At 57.8% G+C, this 23,741-nt stretch overlaps 1 protein-coding gene across 3 annotated transcripts in view; it reads right to left on the reverse strand.

The window, feature by feature from the left end:
• The window catches only part of Pxb (putative Hedgehog signaling attenuator pxb), a 171,410-nt gene that overhangs the window by 47,202 nt on the left and 100,467 nt on the right, over window positions 1–23,741 (reverse strand). Inside the window, exons 2-3 of one of the 3 annotated variants that reach the window (XM_076309644.1) lie at window positions 18,223–19,354; window positions 6,482–6,659 (exon numbers count right to left, since the gene is read on the reverse strand). In XM_076309644.1, the coding sequence (XP_076165759.1) occupies window positions 6,482–6,643 (162 nt within the window). In that variant the 5' untranslated portion in view covers window positions 6,644–6,659; window positions 18,223–19,354. The remainder of the gene's footprint in view (window positions 1–6,481; window positions 6,660–18,222; window positions 19,355–23,741) is intronic. The other 2 variants (XM_076309645.1, XM_076309646.1) reach the window with 2 other exon arrangements.

Consider the following 23,741-nt stretch of genomic DNA (forward strand, 5'->3'; position numbering starts at 1 on the left):
TCGAACGCCGGGCGGTTCGTCGAAGCTTCGAATTCCGCTCGCGCGTTTTTGCGCGCATTTTTCCTTCCGAGTTCGTAACTTAATTTCGAACGGTTGGGAGCTACGAAGGTAACAAACCGAGGGTCGCTCGTCCGCGAACGCTCCCGAGTTATCTCGAAGCGCGAAATTTCCACGAATTTTCCAACGCTTTCCTCGAATTCCCAGGATCGAGGAAGCGCAGTCTCCGAGCGGAAACACCGGGGCGATATCGTAACGAGGTTCTCCGCGTGTACGGGGAATCGGCTCGAAGGGCGAGCTCGAGCGATTTATACGCGCCGAAGATTTCAGCGTAGCGGGAAATTTTTCCGCGCGAGGAACTCCCGGAGCGACGACTAACGACGCTCACGGGGAGGAGGAAAGTGTCGGTGGTCGTTTCGTTCGCGCCGAACGCGAGCTCTCGGTCCGAGAGCGTACGGCTTAGCGGCGCGGCGGCGGCGGCGGTAGCGGCAGCGGCGGTAGCGGCGGCTGCGGTTTCGCTACACCCTCGTTACGATCCCCGGGCCAGCCCTTGATTATTCCGGATACGCGTAAACACCGCCGCCGCTCGTCTGGTCCGCGTAACTCGTCGCGCGGAACGAGAGAAACCGTAAACCCCGTCAACATTTCGACGACCAACGATCCTCTCCGAGGGCTCGCATACCCCGTTGGCGACGGAATTCCCTCCGTGACCGCAAATTCTCTCGCCCGACGTCCGATGTTTCGGCCAGCTCGGTTATTTTCACGAAAATTATGCATTCGTGGAACCCGCTCGGCGATAATTTCCGCGCCAAATCCCACCGATAACGGGGGGATTCGGGGAACGAGACGCGGCGGGAGTTATCGTCGATCGTTCGAACGTCGCGAGAGTTTCTCCGATCGATGGTTCGTCGCGGTAACGAGGACCTCGGTACAAGAACGACAAGGTCGAGAAAGTTTTCGCGCGTCGGTTTCCACGGAAGCGAACGCCGCGTAAACACGAGGAGGACCGAGGCAGCAGCATCGTCGACTCGGGTGACGTCTGGTTTCTGTACGACGACGAGGACGCGTCGCTACTCGTATCTAATTATAATTGTTCGCCGCTGGTCGAGCACCGAAAGTCTCACGGAACGTCTCGGTGTCTCCCCAGGACGTCGGCCGAGAGCCGCCGCTCCAGACTAAATATTTCCACAAGAACCGGCCACTTGGGAATCCGGTCCTTAAACTCGCGTCCTTTCGAACCGCAAAATGGGAAACTTGCCTCGTGCCGCGTATTTATTCGTCCAAAGTGGCCACCGACGCTCTCTTTCCTCGAGAAAGGGAACGACGCCCGCGTCGATGCGCTCGCGGTCGATTCACCGCGTTCTTCCAACGGGCGGACGAAACGGTTATCGGTCGTTTTTACGTTCGAGTAAAATCCGCGAGGATCGCCGGGATCGAGAGCGAGGCGAGCACAATAACGGCGCTAACGACGCTAAGGGATACCCAGCCGCGAGAAGAATCTCGACCAAGGGTTCTCCTCGATCGGCCCTTCCGCTGCCCGGAAGAGCCCGGAGGTCCCGAGCGGGCCCCGCGATGTACACCGGATTAGACGGCTACTTGCGCCGAGCCTCGGCTAAAACCCTACACGGATCCTCGGGGATCAAAGAGCATCGTAGAATTTTATATTCGCGCTCAAGGGTTTCAGCGGCGAAGATGGCCCTGCTTTAAAGTCTTTGTCGGGGAAGCAGCCGAGTAACGAGCGGTTGGAAGCTAGAAATTGCAACCTCTCTCGGAGCGCGAGTAAATCCCCTTTCGTATCGCGCCTTGTCCGTACAAACGCGCGGCGAGCGTTTATCGTTTCGTTGGCCGGGTGCTCGATGGTGTCGAGGAATCCGCCGTTTGTAATTCTGGCTACGAAACGACGCCGGATCCGTGGATCGATCGCCGTTTTCCCGCGAGCACCTGTCGTTCGCGTCGCGGTACACTCGCCGCTTTATTACGGACGCGTTGTTACCGTTTGCCGCCACTTCGAAGCGGCTCGCGAGCAAGAAAACCGATAACGGTAGGCCGCGAAAGCGTCGGATTAGTCGTTGATTTATGCGCGCCGATAAACCACCGGTTCTACGGCATAGACGCGCGGCATGCGCCCGTTACGCGCGACGCGAATGATTTACCGCGTTTTGCCGGGGAAAGTTAACGCGTTTCGCCGGACCGTGCCGCGATACGCGGCCCAGAAGAGAAACCTACCTAAACGCGCGTTCCGGACCTTTCGCCCGACGCTCCGCAACGATCGTTCGCGCGACCGATTAATAGCGAATTCGAGCCCCGATGCCACCGACGCTTTTGTCGCGACGAAACGGAATTCATTGGTCGCGCATCGACCGAGCGGTACCTCGAGCACCGTTGCGCCTTCGTCGACGATCGACTTTGTTTTCGATCCGTACACCGATTCGCCTTCGAAAAGAGGAAAACGCGAAGCACCTACGATACGCCGCGGTGCTCGAAAAGCGGAGAAATATTACGCGCGGAATAAATCGGTGGCTCGTACGCGGGAACGTGGCGCGCGACAGTCTTCCAGAGTTCTTTCCCGTTTTATTCCGCGTACGACGAAGTCTCGCGGCCGGAAAAAGAGGAAGAGACACCGTAGACCTTTAGCGGGATCAAAGGATTCCGCGTCCTGCTCGAGCGCTCGAGTGCGCGCGTCTCGCTCGTCCCGGAATAATTTCGCGATTCTTCAACGGCTATTTTCGCGCGACGAGGCGCGCTGCGCGAATTTCCGAAGCCCGTGCAGATCCGATTGGCTCGATACCTTTCGAACGAGTGCCCGAAGACGGATTCCTTCTTCTTCGGTCCGACGAGGGCTTCTCGCGAGAAAAACGCGCGCGTCTCCCTCGCCTCCTCGAATTCGCTAAATAATCGCGGATCGGGCGGAGCTTCGACCAGCAGGCATCGGTTATCGCGATAGGCAAACCGGGAGCCGCGCGCCGGTCCCCGGACAGACTGGCAGGAAATCCGGGCTATCGACGAAAGAGAAGAGACACAATCGGTTCGAGATAATCCGGACGAGGGTCCTCTGTCGATATCCAAGAGGAGGACGTCGACGTCTGGCATCGATTTGCTATCTGGACGCTCGAAATGACGATACGTTCCATCGAGCCGCGCCGATAAACGAAACCAATTCCACTCGTGCTGTAATTAACCGTAGCTGCAGCGATACAACCCCTCGCCGCCCACCTCGGCCGACCACCGCGAGAGACCGGGAATAACTACCCCTTTTTCTTCCCATTTTCCAGCCCGGTTCGCTTTTTAGTCCTCCGGCCGGCGGGAGCGGGAGCGGTACGCGCCGCGGCGAACTTCTGCCTAGGGGAACGGCATTCTTTTCCCTCCGCTCGTCTTTCTTCGCGTCCTTTTCCTCGCTTTTTCACCGCCGTATCCCGCTCGGAGTACCACCGCGCGTTTCTCCCTCTCCCTTCGTTTCGCGCTCTCTACGCGGCAGAAACAAAGCGGATTCCCAGGCGTAATAAAGAGACTCGCCCGGCGCAAAAACTCTATCGAGACTTCTTCTCGGGGTCTCCTCCCTCCGGTTCCCGGTCCGGGTGTCCGTTCTTCGATCGAAGTTTACGGTCGGTGTTCGATTTCGCCGCGGTTCCCTCTTTCGGTCTCTGTTCGCGGCGGAATTAGGCTGGCCGTACCGCGCCGCGTGATTTCGATCGTTAAACGTCGCCGAAGAAACGAACTCCGAGGAGACGCGCGCCGAAAACGATCGCGACGACGACGGAGCGCACTCGGCTGGTAGGACGGTCCCGGGGGTAGGGCCGAGACCGGGGAAACGGGGAGAAACGCGGCTTAATAAATACCGCGCGGCCGTATCGTCCTATAATAAACTCGGGACAACTTACGCGAACTGTATTCTCCTGCTGCTTTTTAATTACTATCATCCGGCTCGGTCCTCCCTTCCATCCCGACCCACCCTCTTTATAATTCTTCCGCTCTCTTGGCCTCTCTCTCTCTCTCTCTCTCTCTCTCTCTCTCTCTCTCTCTCGCCTGGTCCGTCCCTCGCTCCCCCTGCTTTTTTTCACGTCGGAGCTGAAACGATTCTTTGCTCGGCGACTTCCTCGCCGCCTTTTTTCCCCGGTGCTTCCTTCGGCGGAGGAAGTTCTCTCGGGCGCTCCAACCCCCGTCCTCGGTAGCCATCGTTTCCGTAAACTCCGCTGGCGCGGAACGACGCGGCCCGACGCAGCCAATCCATCCAACGAGTCGGACGCGACGAAGGTAACGCCTTCGAAAATAAACGATACCGAACCGGCTCGAACCGAAGGAGATCGTCTCGGTCCGCGAACATCGGGACGGACAAAATGTTTACCGCAATTTCGGTGGTTACCGCTCGGCCCGGTACAACGCTGCGCGACGGGGGCAGGGACGGAGAGCCAGAGAGAGAGAGAGAGAGAATTCAATTAAGGACGCCCGATGCGTTTAACGCCCCGTAAAGCCAGACGAGAGGGCGCAAAAACCAGCGGGGCTTTCCTTCGAAACTCGCGGGATTTGCATGTGCACGGCGAAATGTTCGCGCCGCAGACGCGGGCGAATGTGTGCACACGAGGGTGGGGGTGTGGGGGTGTGGGCGTCTCGTTCGGTGTAACCGGCTAGCCGACTCGCTCGAAGAGCGCCTCGCGAGCTAAATAATTATTTTAGATTAAACTCTCGCTCGCTGCAAGACACTGCTCGATATTAAAGTGATTTAATATAACGCGCAGCGGCTCGAAATTAGAAATTATAAACGGGGGTGGCTGTAAATAATACGGAAATTTTACGGGAAATCGCGAGATCGTTCGTTCCTTTGGAAAACACCGACTCGTTTCGCGGTTCGCGGAGGAACAAATGCGTTCGATCGTCGCGTTGTCGTTTTCGGGGAACGCCCTCGAGCGTCGCGTCTAACCGTTCGCGGCTCGGTGGTCGTCGAATCGTCGTCAGGGATACGGTCCGCGCGATACCTTCCGTGCGGGGGTTGTTCCCTCCGCGGGGCGAAGGGACGGAGGTTCTCGCGAAACGGCCGGCCGTTTAATCGAAACGAAACGGAAGATAAATTTCGAGTCACGGACCGCGTCCGGGAGGATTGTCCAATTACGCGTAATGATGTAAAATCGTCGGGCGATAATGGGTCCCTCGGTTACACGGTACGGTAGCGAGACACGTGTTCTCTATTAATAGGCCCGCGCCGTTTTTACCCGGGTCGGCTCGCGTCGCGGCGCGGCGCGGCGCAGAGGGAAGCGCGAGAGGACCGGAGTACGATGAAAAAGGGGAGGCGTCGGCAGACCGATGGCGCCTGTCAGGGGTAAATACGGTTTTTTAACGGGCAGCCTAAAGACAATAACAGAAACAGAGCCGTTCCGTGTCCCTCGTACGAGCGATGCCCTCTCTCGATTTACCCCGAGCGCCGCGAGCCGAACCGATTACTCTTCGCGGCCCGGGTTCTCGGTTTTAACCTCGCTCCCGATCGCCCCGCTCCTCCGCCGTTCGTTTCTCGCGCCGCTTCGTCGATTCGCTCGACGATCGAGCGTAACGGCCGAAACCACCGGACAGAATTATCGCCGCGGGAACTTTCGAGCGGTCTCGTCGAACCGTCTCCGGTGCGAGAAACGCCGAGCGATACGTTCGATCACCGGACGAGTAACAATTTTCGTCGAACGGTCGAAACCCTCGTCTCGCGAGGGACTCGTCCCGGCCGGTCGCGCTCCAACGAGGCGACGAGGCGTCGGGGATCGATCGACGTCCGAGATTTATCGGACCGTGGATGGACGCGAAGCCTCTCGACGTCACGGAATCCGCGGAGAATTTCATCGGTTCGTCGCCACCGCTGTCCGCGATTCGTTGGAAAGTTGGAGCGCGCGAGACGTCCGCCGCGGCCCGCTCCGGGCCGGAAAGAGTTCCGATCGGCCAACGGCCGGCAAAAAGTTACGAAACTCGCGCATCCGTGTCCGTGGCTGGCCACGTACACCCTCTCCTTCGGAGATTTCGAAGATCGAGCCAAGATTTCGAGGAACGGCTTTGTCGAGCAACCGTTTCCAACGGGGAAAAAGTAACGCGAAGATTAACGGAAACGCGGCAACGTTTTTGTCCGGCGAGGCTCCCGATTCAATTCGCTCGCGCCGGATAAGGAGCTCCCCGGGATTTATCCCGCACCGAAATCCCGTCCTTCCGATACGAATCGAGTAACCGTGGAACCGCCCGCGAGGTTCTTTCTTACGAGCTTTCCGTTCTTCCTCGCCACCTGTTCCGCTACCATCGAGCCGGCCAACCGCGCGGATTCCGTTTCTCCGGTCCGCGAACACCTCGAAGACATTTCTCGAGGACGAGCAAACGGGCCGTGTACCCGTGTAAACGCGAGTGCGTCGATTCGGGCCGCTCAATTTCGATCGAGGAAGAAAAGTTCGTTCCAAAGGGCGGATGGGAACTCTCCTTTCCCCGCGGTATCGCGATAAGGGGAACGATCGGGAACCGAACTCACCGGAATGGCGACGCAGTCTTCGATCTCGGTGAGGGGTTCCTCCGAGCAGAAGGTGCCGTCGGTGAGGAACGGCGGCCGAGGGGGTGGCGGCAACCGGAACTCGGGCGGTGGGCCGGGGCACTCGGGGCACTCCGTGCTCTCCAACGTCTCCAGCTCCTCCATCCTCCACCTCAGCGTGCTGAAAACCACAGGCGAAAATCAACGCCCGATCGATCTTATCGACGGAACTATTAATCGCCGCGCGAAAGAAACTTTATCTCCGCGAGCACGCGAGCCGTCTTGTGCCCGACCGGCCTCGAAACGGACAAATAGGATCGAACGTCGAGAAACCGAGGCGAAAAGAACAACCGGAGAGTACGCGATACGGTAGCTACGAAGCGACGAGAGCCTTGCTCGCTCGGACCAACTGGTTGGCAAAGGGTATCGTCCAGGGAGCTCGCGAACCGCGGAAAAAAATGCAACGTGGACCGACAAAGTTCGCGGCCTCGGGTGAAATTGATAACCGGACCGCGCTACCCGCTGCGCGCGCGACCCCTCCGAGAGTGGATTTCGTCGGCTAATTAAGAGATACGCGTCTGGTAGCCGAGCATTAGGGCCGGACCCAACCCGACGCCGCTTCGCGAGCAGTGGTAAACGCTCGATTCGTCGACGACGCCGCACACCGCGGAGGGTGCGTATCCGGGTGCCTCGTTAGCATAGGAAGCACCTTCGGGTCAAGTCGTTCCGCTCGGTGCCGACTGTCGGCAACGGCCTACCCGCTCGGTATGCTAATATTCGGGGACTCGATTACGCTCTCGTAACGAGTCGGTCGCGGGACCGGGGCCCTACCGGCCCGACGGGGTTCGATCGATCCTTTTGGTCTCTCCGCGCTTCCGGCCGAGAACGAGACGCTCGTATCCTCGGAACCGATACGACTTGATTTCTGTTCCGTCGTCGAGGCTTTCTTCGTCCCCGTTACGACCAGGGACGCGTCGTCCATTGTTCCGGATCGAAGGGGAGGCCTTTCGCGTCCCCCGGAACGGACAATGGATTTCAAGATCCGATCGGCGACAGGGCTACTCCGAGATCGCAACGAAGCCGCGAGAGGAGGAACGCGGCGAGAAACTTGGAACGATATCGAACGGCCGAAAACGTCCTCGGGTAACTCCCATCCAATGGAATTTTTCCACAGCGGAATCGGGAACACCGCGCGCAACAAGAAAGGAGAGCCTTCCTCGGTGACGAAGGGGATATCGAGCTACTATTTTACGCTAAGCGGCGCAATCGCGAAGGCTGAATCGTGAGAAGAGCGAGGTCCGCGTAGGTGGACAAAGTCGAGGAAGAAGAAGAAGAACGCGTCCGCGCTCGGTTTAATAAATGCAGCGTTCCTTCCTGTTCCGTTTCTTGGCTCGCGCGATGTTCCACCTCGACGCCCGACGACGCTGGAACCCCGCGGAGATACTCCGTTTCCTTTCCACCCCCTGCGAGCGGCTCTTCCCCCGCGCTGCTCTCATTCGCATGCGGAGCGGAACGCGGACCAGCAACCGTTCAAACTCCCCGAAGCGCTCCTCTCGTTTCTGGCTCGGCTTCGCGCGGACCGAATCTCCGTTTCGCTTGATTTTTATTTAATTCTCCCCGCGACGCGGGCACCGTGTTCCGTTTTCCCCGTATCCTCGCGAACGCGCCTCGAACGGACATCCTCCAGTGGCTCGTACGCGGAACGAGGTATTTCAATCGCGAGCGCGGGTTTTAAAAGGACTGCGATCGACTTCCGGAAAAGCCCAAAGTCCGTCGTCCATTGTTTCGAGCCGCGTTTGGACTCGCTTTGGAATCGCTCGCGAGTCGATCGAAGCCGCGACGTACGATTTCGCGCGATAAATCTCGCGGTAGCCGCGTCCGGGAGCCTCGACCAGCAGCTCCCGTTGGCTCGAAACGCGCGGCAAACTCGGCCGAATTCGGGAATTAGGAGCGACGCGACGCGTCGCGAACGAGGTACGCGGAAAATGTCGGCTCTGATAAAATTGTGCGTTCCGGAACGAGGACTCGGTGTAAAAAATCGCGGCGCCTCGTTCGCATCCGGTCGCGAAATGCCCGCGGTCGGCAATAAATACTCGCGTACCCGCGCGAGCGGCTCGCCCGGCGGACAGTTTCGGCTCGGTTTCGGAGCGTCCGTCGCGAGATGGAATTTTCCCTAATCAGCTATTTTATGCCGCGATTCGCGTCGACGGGGATGAATAATGGAAAACACGTCCAGAAGAATTCTCGCAGAAGGGAAAATGTATAGCCGTGTCCGCGGTGAACGCACTCGCGTATTACGCGCTCGTTATTATTGCATTAATTAAGCGTCGTTATAAACCACTGCATCGCGACGATAAGAGGATTACGTCTCGCGGAAAAATTCGAAGCGGCGCGGTGCTCGTTGAAAAATAGACTCGAGAAAGTTTCGTCGGATAGATTACGGCGAGCGCGGGTCCGAATCCGTAATGCGGTTCGCGAGCGCGCAAAGGACCGCGGATTCGGGCTCGAGTCTCGCTCGTAAATTCCGCGTTCCCGAATACGTTGATCTTGGACATCGCGAAACGAGAAGCGCGAGTCTTCGGGCGAAGATAGGTGGGTGTCGAGGACGACGCACGATGCGCGTAAAGTCGCGTGGGACGCCGACCGAGCGCGTTCTCGCGCACGCGACGCATCCGGTAATTTCGTTACGAAAATCCGGACGAGCGTACGCGTCGTTGACAGTTGCGAGCGCGTCCAACAGCAGCTTGGAAAAAGAACAAAGTCGAACGGGTCGGGGTTTCGCGAACCGCGTTGCGCGAAATTTCGTAACATCTCCTGCGTCGCGACGCCCGTCGCGCGGTACATCTTCCGAAAGGAACGCGGCCGTGGCGGTCGTGTTTTACGAGCGGCCGAATTCGTTGGACGCGCGCGATCGAACGACGCGAACGAGATCACCGGGACGATACCAACGCCACGACGAACGCCGCCCGGTTATTCCGGTAACAATGAATTCTAAGATTAGGCGACCCGCGGTGAAGTCGAGCAACAACCGAGACGCGTTCGGGACGCGGCCGGCTGAAAAATGTCCATCGAGTGGATCTTCGCGCGACGCCACCCCCAACGGAGGGGGAGGGAAAGTTTAAATTAACTCGTTTTAATCCCGCGGGAAACTCGGACGTTCCGCGAATCGCTCTTGTCGAGTTCCGACGTTAAGTAATCGGATTAGCGCGAACCAGCCTCGAAACGTCGCGGAAATTGCGTTAATCCACTTTCGAGGCCGTCGACGCCCGAAACGTTCGGATAATCGTTTTAAAAAAGCAAATTTTTTTCCGCCCGCTCGTCGGTCCTGCTCCGCTTCCCAAGGATCCCGGGCGAGCCTCGCGAGGGACGGATACCGGAAGTGGACCGGATCGATCGGGAAGGTCTCGACGCGCGATTCGTGCTCGGTAACTCGGAGCATCGATTATCGTCGTCGGGCATCCGACTTTTTAACGCGTTCGAGGTTCCTTCGAAAGAAATTACACCGCGAAACGAGCTCGAGTAGCCGTCTTCGGCGCGTTGGTTCGCTCTGGCCCCGTTCCCCTTTTCGACGAATAATTACGGGACTTTCGACGGCGAGTCGAAAAAGAAGTCCGGCACGGAGAACGAGACGGTAGGAAACGGCGTTAATCTCGTTCGCAGTTTTCCACGGAAACAGCGACTCCGGGTGCGCCCGGTCGCCGCGGTAATTGCGCAAATACGGTCATTAGCGAGCGTCGGCCACGAAAGAGAAAAGAGACGAAACGCGCCTAACGTTTGCCGCGTCCGAAACGACGTATGAATAATTTCCTCGGTAACGACGCGGAGAGCTTTTCTCTCCGGTTCGACAACGCGACCGACGAACCGAACGCTCGCGTACGCGCGAGCTTTCCTCGACGATTCGCCGCCGCGGAGTATCGCGATAGGCGTTTCGTCGTGAACGGTGCGGCATTATTTCGACGTTAGTCTCCCGCATCGAGTCCCCTATCAACCGGTTAAGCGATACAAACTCGACCGACGCACGCGTCGGTGGGTTATCGTTCCCGCGCTCGATACACCCGGCCAACGCGATTATTGCTATTTGCGAACAACCGGCGCGGCGCGGTAAACACCGTCGACCGCGCGCCGTTTTCACCGTTTCGTCGACACCCTCGCGTTTTTATCGTTTTTTTTTTTTCTCTCCCCCCGTTTTTCTCCGTTTCGTCGAGGGTAGCGAAAAAACAACTCGATTCGCGAAAGTCGGTCATCGAAACGCAATCCGAAATATCGTCGATGCGCGAGGAACTCCGCGAGCGCGGCTCTGCTCGTTTTCGAACAATATTTTCCTCCCACGCTGTGCTCAATTTGTCCGCTTTCTCCGAGCCGACAGCGTCGTCCACCGACGGTCGTCAATTCTCGTCCCCGCCCGCCCGTCCGCTCGCTCGCGACGCGCGCGCCGCGCCGCGCCGCACCTCGCCGCGCTCGACCCACGCCGAGGGGATCCATTTTCGTCGTTTTCGAGGCACGCCGCGCCGGTTTACCATTACCGGGGACTCTTTCGAACCTCCTCGACCACGGGAAACGTCTTTTCGATTTTCCTCTCGGGAACTCGCGACTCGCGTTGCTCCCGCAGCCGTGAAATCGCTCGAGGAGAGCTCGTCCGCTCCAGTTGCGGTTCGAGCGCCCTCCCATCGGAACGATTCTTTTCTCCGTTGGCGATATGTCTAATCAAAAGAACCAATTATCTCGAATCAAAGAAAAGAAGATAAAAGGGGAAAAAAAAGAGGAAAGGGGGAAAGATAGGACGAGGAGCGGAGAACAAAAAGCGATAACGAAATTACGATGCCGCGTTCTCCGCGAGAAACGAGCGAAACGTATACAGAGGAGCGCGCGCTTTGGTCGACGAGGGCGATAAAGGGAGCTACGAGGTCCGCTTTACGACGCGATGCTCGATGCAACGTAATTCGGCCGCGTCGCTCGCGGAACCGAGTCGAGCCGTTCTCCTCTACTTTCGTCGAAGCGCGGCGAACGCGGTGTCGAAGACCTACCCTCTTTGCGCTCGACCTCGAGAGCCAATAGTTCCACGTGCCTTTATCGTATCGATGTACTCGCGAACGAAGCCCCGCGGTCCTATCGTCCACCGATTTTCGATAAATTTACGCTCGGTCGCGTCCCGTCGCCTCGCGTTCGACGACCTCGACCGGTTGGACGACGAGTGCTCCGTTAGGATCGAAAACGGGATAATTCCGGTGGAGGAATTACGAAGGAAAGGACGAAACTAATTTGGAATCAATGGTGCAAACGGGCCGCGAACGCGGCAACTCGCGGTGGAGCTCGATCCGAGAGGAAGACGTTAATTATAGCCCGCGGCGAGGTAGCTCCGCGAGGTGGCAAAATCCGACCTAGAGACCGCGCAACGTTTATTTTACGTTCCATTAGAGTTACCCCTTGAACCGTGTCCATCGCGCCGCACCGCAAACACAATATTTGCCGCGTACCGAGGATCGCGGACTGTGGATATTTCCTCGATTCGATTTTCCCGTACCGACGAGATCGATTTCGAGGGAGATCGATCGGCGAAGGTTCGCGGTGACCCGCGACCGGTTCGAACCAGGGCGAGCGAGTTCCGGCGGTATTATTTCGATGGAATTTTCGTCGACGGCGGCGGCGCCGGCGCCGGCGACTGGTTACGATTACGCGGCCAGCCAGGATCGTTTCCGGCGGTATCTCCGCGAGAAAATTGCCCCAACGTGCGTAAGAGACGTTATTTATAGGTGGACACGGACGGCGGAAAGGGTGGTCGCGCGGTTACGAAACGAAGGGTCGCGCAAAGGGCGCGGCCACGCGCTCCTAGCTCTCGATTATTTCCGCAACAGCGGCGGTCCACCCTACCCGCTGCCGTGCCCGTAACTTTCGTTTGATTTCGAATCGACCCGCGACTCGGTTTTAATTAAGGACACCGACGAGTTCCATAATTTCGGCACGGAATGGACGCGTCGCAGGGTGCGCGCTACCGACGCGACGCGACGCGACGCACGTGCTCGAAATGAACCCCACCGGGTCTCGCGGTCGAGCCACCGATGGTCCGATGGTCCGATGGTCCGATCCGCGGACCAGCTTCTTTATTAAATTCGAAAACAGTATTTCGACGAGATTGCGTCGCCTTTAAAGCGAGGAACCGTCGTTTGGACGATCGCCAGAAAGAGCGAGCTTCGAAACCGAGAATTTTCTGGCCGGAAGCCTGGGAGACATCGATGATTCCTTTCCTACGAACGAATAATCGTTGTACCTTTTTCTATCTCTTTCCTCGGTTCGTCCGCGCTCGAAAAAATGTATCGAAGACGTCGATTTCCAGTCTCGTTCCTCCCGAGGCGATAGGCTCGGCCGTACGAACGCACGGAGCGCCGCGACGCTTCGCCGTTTTCCCGCAATGCGATTCGTTCCCGCGTCGTTGCGCTCGCGCACCGCGGCGAGTACTCTTCTCCGCCGATAAATAATAACGGGAATGATTTCGCCCGGACGGAAGAAAGTTTCGCGTCCCTCTCGCGTTCCAGGTTCGAGAGGTTCGCGAGGGAGAGACGCGCGCGACACCGCGCGCAATGCACGGGGGAGAAGAAGAGGGAGAATAGACGATTCGACGGGACGACGCGAGATACGAAATTATTTATAAGGCCGGCCAATAAGCTATCGGAAAGCTATTAAAAGTTTTCGCGATCCAGAAATAACCTCTGCGCCCGGCGATGTTCCCCGGAGGGTGATCTCCCGCTCGTAACGTTTCCCAAGATCCCCCGGAGCTGCGCGTCCCTACGAACCTGGATGCGTGCCGTCCGACGCACTCTTTTTACACTTTTTACACTTTTTACACTTTTTACACTTTTTACGCTCCGACGTTTTCTCCGACGGTCCCTTTTCGACGTCGCTTCGTTTCCCACCGGCGAAGAAAAAGAACGTTTCCGGACCTCCGTCCCGTCCCGTGCCACCGAACGCGGAGAAACTCCCATTTCCAACCAGACCCGGCGATTCTTTACCGGACTCGTTCGAAGCATCGAGCCGCTCGAGACTTCCGAGCTTCCTCCTCGACCTCGAAAATCCTCTTGGAATTTCCACCGCGACTACCCTCCGTTCCCTCCCTCTCGGTTGGCTTTCCATCGACCGACGAAACAAAGTCCCTTCGATTCCCTCGGCCGGGTTTCGCGCGTAGCCGAAGCAGCTCGCGGCGGAAGTAAACCGCCACCGTGTCCTCGATCGAGACGCATCGTTGCGTTTTCGCGTAGCTCGAAACGCGCTCCGTCGACGAGGCAACGAATCGATCGAATCCAGCTCTCTCTCTTCCTCGATCCCACGGGATCGTTGAATCGATCTCGATCGTTCGCGTCCGAAGATAAATTTATAAAACGCGTTAAGCGCGATCGCGGCCATGCAGCCGAGTGCTCCCTAAATATTTGTACTGCGACGAGTCGGCATCGATCTCCCGACGATACAACGACGGAGTGTTTGTAGCGCGCGGAGACACAGGAACGATCGGGGTTAGAACGGCACAGCCGGCAATCTCGCAGGATCATCCCCCTCGGGCAACATCGATACTCTCGTCACGAGTGTCACAATTGTCGGACGCCGCGACCGGCCCCCGCAAAAGTTGAACGCGATCGAGGGACGACCAACGGCAGGGGGAGATTCGAAACTGTCGCGAAACTCTCCTCCCCGCGAGCCTTGGAAACAAACTTCGTACCCACCCCGTTCTACCTCGCCTTCTCTCGCCTACTCTCGCCCTCCATCGCCGCGGCCAGGTTACGAAGGAGCGAAATTTCACGAGGGTCGTTCTCGCTCCCTCGTTTCGTTTTCTCGATCCCGGGGGTCCTCGGCCGTCGGTGTTCTCGCCTATCGCGGGGATCGTTTAATTCGACGCCCCGCGTCGGTGTTTCGCGTCGGCGTTTCGCGTCCGAGAAACGGAATTTAGGGGCGCCCGGTTGAAAAGCTCGGACCGTTCTCGGTAACGGGATTCGAGCGTTCCATTTCGACGTAAGTTCCCTCTATTTTCCAATATCCGAGTTTGCCGGGAATAACGGTACACCGGGCCACTTTCGAGGTATTTCGTCGTTAACCTCCGTTAGCCCCGTTACCGATATTGCGCGCGAGCCCGCTCTTTCGATTTCCCGCGGATCCCTCCTCCCGGTCCGACGGCTGGCCCGTTTCGTTTCTCGAAAATTCGAGATTCCACGGGAACGCCCCTCGAGGAACAACCTACCGCGATAAAAACGCGTTCCCGAGCCGTAGGGTGCGAGCCCGCACCGAAACGGAATATTACGCGTACGCGACCGAAAGGTAACGGGACATCTAAAACTACTCTCCCGGCACGACGTAACCACCCTCGTAACTTTCTTCCTCCTCCTTCGTTTCGTCCGTAGAACGCCGTTACACCCTACACCGTGCTCCGTGGGGAGAACTTTTGCACGCACGTGTGCCACGTTTCTCACCGGTGCTTTATTAAACCGAGGCCCTCGAGCACGGAAACGACTTCGAGAGTCGGGTTATTCGGCGACCGGTGCCGGAGAGGGCACGGAGGGCACAGAGGGCAGGTGTCGGGGGTTGCTGAATCTCGAGGGCGCCGAACGTACGCACGCACGCACGCACGCCCACCCGCGCGATTCCGTTACGAGGGAGTTTACGATCTCGTCGTCGCGTACGGTAGCCGGAACCTCGGTTTATCGGCCGTTAACTCGCTCCCGATTAGCGTCTCTCCTTCGACCGTCGCTTCTTCCTTCGATTCGAAACGAGACGAGAGGAAACGGTGCTCGGTTCCCGAGGGAAACGGTTTTATTTCGGGTCGAGAAACGAGCGGTCGGTGCGAGGTAACGATTTCGAAGTCGACGCGTTAACGACGTCCGTGCAACGCGATCCTTCGGCTCTCCCTCGCGCGGAGAAGGTCGCACGGGCGCCGAACGGTTCTCGTTGTCTCGACGATTCGCGAAATTACAGGAAAATACCGTACGACCTTCGAAGGGTTCGACGACCTACGCGTACCTCCCTTTCGAATCCCGGGCAACTTTGTTTTCCACGAGATTCTCGTATTTTCAACGGCAACTCTGCATCCTGCGCATTTTCGAGCACAGTTTGGCACGCGTTGCCGCGAAACTGGAACGACGGAATCGAATATGCGGAAGTTTGGAATTTTTAAGAGAATTCGCTCGGAAAGTTTCCTCGTCGACGGCTACGAAACGATGGAACGTCGCTGGTCCCGGTTCGGAAACGATTCCAGCGACGCAAAGTGGCGCTCGACGTTGGAAAAGCCGGGGTCTCGGCCGCAATTAGCGTTATCGACCCCGAGTATCGTTCGTACGCCGTTAGAGCGCCTACGCGATAGGTAACGCGATAATCGTTATCGCAGCGAATATTTTCGAAAACGGTCGCGACGAACGCGCGTCATCGGGAATTGGTCGCTCGAGGCGGAAAGTCGATCCGCGTGGTCCGCGTACCCGTGATCCGTCACGTGCCTCCATCTGCCGCCGTTTCCGGGGACTGTGCACCGCCAAGGGCGCGATCGGGATACCGAAACTTTCCGCCCGAAATATTTACCAACCAGGCGGTTTTTCGAACTGGTCGCGTTTCCGTGGAGCTTGGCGACTTTCGAAAAAGAAAATCGGTCCGAGGAGACGAACGAGGTGCTCGCGAAAAACAAAACTCTCCGTTTGAATTTCTCGTTTAACCGGATCTGGAAGTTACTCTTTCAATCGGACGGCTGCGAACGAGGTGTCGTTCTCCGAATCCCGAACGCGTTTTGAAATCCGAGGCTCTTGTTGCTCCGTCCGCAACAGAGGGCCATCGGGCACGGTTTTTTGCCCTTTGAACGTCGTATTTCATCGACGACGACGCGCACCAAAGTTCTTCCGACGAACACCGTTCCCCGATGCTTGGAAAATCCTCGCGAAACATTTTTTCCAGGGGAAATCGACCACCTTGAATTTTCAAATTCGATCACGGGCCACGAGATCGTTTCTAATCGTCCGGTATCCGGCCGGCATCGAGGGACGCGGCGACGAAGAACGCGGCTTCCAACCCCTCGTAATTTCGCAAATGGAACACAACAGGGCGCTGCACTTTCACGGCGGTCAAGGATTCGCTTAATTACCGCGATGAAAATTCTCCATTACGGCGAGCAATCGAGAGTAAACATCCCCGTGATTCGATGGAAATTAACCAACAGGTGAACGAGCGCGAACGTCGACGATAATTCGCGGAAGGAACGACGAAAAAGCTCCAACCACCCCTCTACGCGCGCACCACCGCCAATTTATACGCGGACATTCGATTATCGCCGGTAGCGACAGCAATTTCGTTTCCGCGAAAATACATTTTTCCCCCATTGATTTCGAGACAATCGACCTTTTTTCACCGACGAACCTAAACGCGTATTCTTCGTATCCGTGGATCCTTTTTCGGCGTAGAAAAGCGCGAGCCGAAGATGCTCGGGAAACGCGCGTTTCGCGAGATACTTGGAAGGAAAAGTACAAGGAAGCGTTTCGGAAAATGCTTACCGGACGATAAAACGTTCGAATACCTATGCGAATAAAGCGCACGCCTTATTAGGGAATTTCAAATGTCTCGCGCGGAATGCATTTTTCCGATACCTTACTTCGACGCTCGCAACGACGGTTTCGTACGCGGAACGACGAACAATCGATAGCGAGGTGGAACGCGCGCGGTTACGTCTGAGAAAAAATCGGGCAAAAGTTTGCGAAATATCGTGACGTTTCGGTCGCAACGGTTCACCGTGTAGATTCCGGTGCGTTAATCTCGCGACGGTTCGCGGCGAGTCGCGAATATCGATTTCCGCGGCGCGTCGGCTCTTTTCAATTCCCGTCGGAGATGCTTTATTTGTTTGCTCGCCGCGTTAAGTTCTGCCTTTCTCCGGCACCCCCGACACACGCGGAATTCCTCTCCCGACTCGACTCGTTTCGTCTCGTCTCGTCTCGTTTCGTTTCCACCGTCGGTCTGGATCGGTGAATTGGATCCGGACGCAGCAGCGGAGCTATCGCGTTACGTTAACCGCGGAAAAATGTCTGCACCGCGAATTCTCGCGGTAACGAGGAATCCGCTCGCGCGCGAGAGGAGCGAAAAGATTTCCGCGACGCTCGAAAGCGGGGCTCGGCCCCGTGGCCGAGGCGAACCATCGTCGCGTGACCGTCGTTCGATCCGGGAACGATTTAATTCCGTTTTTAATCGGATTTCGCCTTCGAGAACGAAACTCGTTCCCGGAGTTTCCAAAGGATCGCGGGGAGGGGAACCGACTGCTTCGCGCGAGCAGATTTTCGGAGCGGATCGAGTCGCCGGCGGCCGCTGTCGCAAATCCAAAATCGATGGGACGCGAACGGCCAGGGTCCGGTCTCCGCGTTCGCGATGGGAATCGTATTCTGCGGAACATCCGGTTTTCGGAATCGTATCCCGGATAATCCTCTTTACGGGTGGGGGAAAAAAAAAAATCTCGCGAAACGGCACTGTGCTGAAAGTTCAGGTGGGATATCGCGAGGACGGCCACGTGCCGAGAGAACGCGCACCGGTGGACGTTGTTTGCACGCTTCGGAGAGCTGCGTTTCCCGGCAAAACGAGCTTTCAACGTCCGCGACACGGCCCATTTCCCAGCGCAATTACCGTGCCGCTAACGCCCCGTTTTCACGTACGCGGTAGATACGCGGGGAACCGTGTCCGTCCGACGCCTCGACGCCTCGACGCCTCGACGCTCGGACCGAACTCGGAATCGGTGAGACGCCTACCTCAAAAATTCGGGCGACACCTTGCCGGTTTGTTAGCAGCGCATTTCCTTCGAGAACACGACCGCCCGTCCTCGTGGCTCGGAGCTCCGCTACTCGAACCGAGCACCGATCACTTTGCTACGATGCGCGCGTTCCTCGCGTTCACTGTTCTCGGGAGCCGACCGCTTCCGTCGCTCGATCGTCGAAACGATCCAGACGGGAATCTTCCCGGCGGACCGGACGACGAGATCGAGCGATCGTTGGCCACGCGTCCTCAACGAGCACGATAATCCAGACTGGTTGGGTGGAACGACTCACTTTTCGTCGCACTTTCGATCATTCTTGTTTTCTCTCACTGCGCACGAACGAGATCTCACTCCGTAACACGAATTCGACGATTCGCGACTACCGTCGTCGTCTTGTCGGTCGTTTCGCACTCGCGCACCGAAACCACGCGTTAGCCGTAAGGATTTGCGCGTTCGCGCGAGCCAACGTAAACGCAAGGTTCTCTTCGGTGTTTTCTCGCACCGTCGTACTCCTGCGAAGCACGCGCTCCTGCGAGCTCGATTATCCAAGTGACAACGCTCCGTTGTCGGCGGCGCGCGGCACACTGTTGCTCGCTGCTTTCGCTCGACGGCTCGGAGGCTTCGGTTCGCTCGGTGCCTATCCCCACCACTCTCGCTCTCTATCCGCTATCACGTTGCCAGCTTCCCCCACCGTCGAGCCTCTCCCCTCTCCTGGCGCTGCGCTAGCGATCCCCACTCCTAGCCTTGATCGACTCTTCTTTCTTCGGGTGCGTGGCAGACTCCTTTCACGCGAGCGCGAGAGAGCCGGCCGAGCTCCCGAGAGGGAGGGAAACAGAGGGAGAAGGAGGAGCAGGAGAACGGAGGGGGAGGGGAACCGAGTACGGTGTCGTCCTTTTGAGAGCGCGAACACGGTGACTCGGTGGAAAAAAAGAATCACCGGGCCGGAGGAGGAGGGTGTGCGCGCAGAGTCCAGCTCCGAAGGCTGCGTTGCCCTTTGCGACGAGTCTGCACCGTGGTGCCCTCCACCGTTCCGACGAGGGTTCAGAGGGGTGTTTCGCGTCGCCGGGCTGGGCACAATGCGTCGACGAGTCCGTGACGAGGCCGAACGACAGGACTCTCCGCGGGGGCTGCAACCAGACAAAGTCCTCGCGTAAAGTGACGCGCGTCGCTGTTGTTGTTCGCGCTGAAAGCGTTTAACGACCCCGCCGGCGAACTCGCGGCTCGCGGGGGATTCGTTTCTCTCGTTTTTCCTTCCGTGCTCGGACGCGATCGAAATCGAACTACGCGCCCGCGAGCGATCGATACCCACGAACGCTCGTGGAAGCGGTCGCGCGACGAGAAGGTTTTCCTTCCGCCGCGAAACGACCCGGTTGCTCGTTCGAGTCTCGTTCGGTCTCGTTTCGCGGCTTCGGGAAACTGGATTGGACCGTGGCATCCGTCCTCTTATCGTCGAGACGAGATCGCGAACGTTGCGCAACGCGAAGAGGAACGGAACTGGCGAGACCGAGATCGAATCGACGCGAGATTCGACCACCGGTACGATCGAGAAGGAGGGCCGACTCTCTCCCTCGTGTCCGCTCGGACGAGCGTTCATCGTCGCGGACACGACCGTTTCCGCTTTTTCCGGCGGTTCGGTTCGAAGCGACCGAAGTAAACGCTCGACCGACCGCGTGCTCCTACGCGCGTAAACGCAACCAGGCTATGTTCTACAGCTGTAGCGGCGCACTGGACGGAATTAATTAAACGGTCCTTCGGCTGCCTACCGGCGTGGGCGCGCGTATTCGCCCGATGGACTTTGAGGATCCGATTGCAGGCGCCCCGTGAGAGAACCTCCCGTCGTTTGTTCCCTCCTGGTTTACGCGCGATCTCTCTCCCTCTCGCGCGCTTCCTCGTCGCAACCCCGGTCCTCGCGTCCTCTCGGCCTCCCTTCTTCCTCCGGTGACCGGTGGCCGGCGCGTCGTTGCTTTCCAGCCGGGTGTTTCGAGATTCTGGCGGACGACTACCGTCGGATATCCGGAAATATCGCGAACGAGAGATCCTTTTCGTTCGGAGGACGCGATCGCGAAGGGAAATTATCCGCGGCCGCTTTCCCGATGGAAAATCGTGTCGCGCGCAACAACGTCCGAGTTTCGTTCGTAGACGGGACGGGCCCGAGGACCGTATCGAAATCGAGGGTTTAAAAGGAAGGTATTTGCGAGCAAATACGGTCCCTGGACGCGCGAAGGCCCTGGCCCGCAGCGGTGGATTCCATCGCGAAGGAGGATTGCGCAGTCTGTTTGCGAGGGACGATGCATCGTTCGACAAACACGGGTAATCTTCGTTGGTTTTCGGGCGTCGGGAGTTTGTTTAACCTTCTTCGAAAACACGCGAGATAGCCGGTGTATCTAGCCGGGTAAATAGACCGAGGAACTTGTCGTATCTCCGAAGAGGCGCGCTCGCGACAAAAACACGCGATAACCACTATGGGAACGGAAAGTTCGTTGCACTCGAGGGACCGATGCGCCCGATCGACCTTCTACGCGCCAATTTTTCCCGCTCTCTCCTCTCGAACGACTCCCGAAATTCCTCGAGGAGGTTATCGACGTCTCGAACGGACGAACGGAGCTTTCGTACGAACACCAGACGCGTCGCGTCGCGTCGTCGACGAAAGTCACGACTCTCGTCCGTGGAGTTCGACCGCGATCGTCTACGGTGATGGCGTCGTACCGGAGATCGTGTAAAGACGATAACGGGGGACATCGATAAGATTAAACGCCGCGGGTACAAAGAGCCGAGTTGTCCCGCGAGCCGTGTCGTCGCTGGAACGATTTTCCTCGACGGTGTTCGATCTTCAAAGGCGGTATCGCGCGAACGGGATCGGGGACCGAGGACCGAGGACCGGGGACCGGGGACCGAGAGGCGACCGCGGCGATCGGGTCGAGACGAGGAGAACCATCAAAGTATCGCGACCATCAACGCCGTGACTCACGCCGCGCCGACCTGCGCACGCGCTCCCCCGATCGCGACGATAAAATTGATATTAATGGACCTACGAGCCGGGACCGCTCGCGTTAATTCCTCGCGGTAATTTTCGGCTCGGCCCGTTTAACCCTTTGAGAACGTCGGCCACCGACTCGAGGTTCTTCGAGTGCGCCAGCTGGCGACCACGGGATACCCTCGCTACGGATTCCTATGGATTTTTCGAGCTGCGCGTCTCGTCGAGCGAGTGGCGTCGATCGCGCGCGAACCACCGAACGAACGACGATGAGATCGAGCCGCGATTCTTCGTTCCTGCCGCGTATTCGAGACCGCCGATAAAATCGATGCGTCGAGCGATCGTCCGGGTCCTTTCCCGCGACACCGGCACGGATGCACGCATCCTTCCGACGCGCGTGTCCGCGTTGGGTGCCGAGCCTCCGCTGATTTACGATCCAAAAAGGAATTACGAACGTAGGTGGACGATGATTTATCGTTCGGGTATAAATTGCTCATACCTATGCCCGGCAGGGGTCGTCGATCCGCGGAGGACGGCGCGAAGCTAGCCGAGACGAACGGACAGCCCTGGACGAAAAGCGATAAACTCGCCGGGAAAAACGTTCGGGTTCGAATTCGAGTCCGGTGCGCCCGCTCGCTCCTCCAGGATTCGAGTCGACGGGACGCGGTCCTTTGGCAACGAACGTTTTTCGCTCTCGGTCGATTACCGCGGTTAGAACCAGGCGTAATCCGGTACGTTTGCCGTATTTTGACAGCGCAATTTGCCAGCGGACATCCGTCGAAAATCCGCCCCCCTCGTTTTCGTTCCTCGAGAGCGTTCGTTTCCTCGGATAACAATTTCGACTCGGTATTCGGGGACAATGAAACGCACTCTCTCGTAATGAAAATTTCTCATTTCCCGTCCATTACCGTATCTATTTTACCGCAGCTGCGACGAAATGTAAATACGCCGGTACCATCCGCAATATCGTTATTCGTGTTTGTACTCGGGCTCGCAGTCGCGTCAGGATTGCCCGTGGATTTCTCAGACGCGGGAGGAACGCTGCTCGGCCGCTGTATCCACCAGCTGGTGTACGAGCCGCACCGAGCATCCGATCGTTAACCGACGTCTCCGACTCGGAACGACCCGAGGGATTCCTTTAAATCGGCCTTTCCTCCGGAATCGAGAACGAAACCCGGTTAATAATTCGCTCGCGTTACGATCGCGAATCGAACGAGTCCGGACCTTTGAGATTATTTCGCGAGGAAACGCTTCCGCGGTCGCGTACCTACTCGGAACCTAGTCGCGAATTTGAACCTCGCGCGGGCGGGATTGCGGCCGAGAAGAACCAACATACGGATCGGAAATGCAGCGAGACGCGATTCGTTCCGAGGTGTTGCGCGAAATAGATCTTGCGACGAATTTAAAAAGCTTAAACGCGCGCGAGAGGGACCGGGATGCCCAAAGGGTTCGAAAACCCTCGAAAGAGCGCGATCGGAGCGAGTCCGGTACTCGGATTCTTCCCGACGACTTTCAACGACTCCGAGTTTCCTCTGGGCGTTTAAGAAAGGCGTTTCGTTCTTTGCAAACAATAAGCTCGAATTTAAAAACCGCCCCGGGACGAACGAACGCGGAAAAACGGGCAAGAACGAGCGATAACGTCGGTTTTCGACGAGCGTCGCTATCGCCGCTCGAACGGCCGAGAGTTTCGTGAAACGGAGACTTCTGGCGCGGTTCGGTTCTAACCGTTAGAGACGTCTCGTTAGCTTATCTCGACGTGTAAATTCTCGAGGTTGCGAGCTAGGGAAAGGTCCGACGGTGTTCTCTCTTTCCTTTTTCTCGTCTCTTTCCCTCGGCGCGTTTTCCGTGCTCGGGAGGAAACGCGTCGGATACCGGTTCGTTCGAGTCCGCTCGGTCGCGGACGACGAAACGCGTCGACGCGGCCTTTGCCCACGGTTTTATCGCGCCGGCGTTGAAACCGGCAAAGTCCGGTCATCGGACCGACAAGATGTACGCGACTCGTTATCGATCCTCGGAACACGAACGACGCTCAACGGTTTCCAACTGGACGCATAAATTAAGGCCGAAAACGATTCCATCGAGAGGTTTCCGATCGATCGTCCGGTTAGCCCGATACGCGGTTCGAGTAGCTTTTATTTCGCGCGGCGATCGATCGGAGGTTGCTCGTACCGCAAAGGTTGGCCCGGGCAATTATAAATCCGTCTAATCCGCGGAGAGGCCACTCGCTCGGAACGAAATACTCGAGGAATCGCGATCCTCGAAGGGTTACGAGGATCCCGGCGTAAGGTCTCGGTCTTAGCGAAGCGGACGCGAAATCGCGGCTCGCCTTTGGAAATTGCGGCAATTATCGCGGTGAAGGATTTTTCGCGAGCTCGAACGGGCGCACTTTGCTCGAGAATCCGCTTTCTCGTCCCGTTCCGTCTCGACTTGTCCGCCGGTCCGTTTCGCGCTACCACCGATTAGCCCCCCGTGGATCGGGGCGACCGTAAATTCGTAAATCCGTCGACAGCGGGCCAGAAGACGTCTCGCGATGAGTACCG

This window comes from Ptiloglossa arizonensis, chromosome 4 (assembly GCF_051014685.1).
Source record: "Ptiloglossa arizonensis isolate GNS036 chromosome 4, iyPtiAriz1_principal, whole genome shotgun sequence".
In the NCBI taxonomy this organism is placed as follows: domain Eukaryota; kingdom Metazoa; phylum Arthropoda; class Insecta; order Hymenoptera; family Colletidae; genus Ptiloglossa; species Ptiloglossa arizonensis.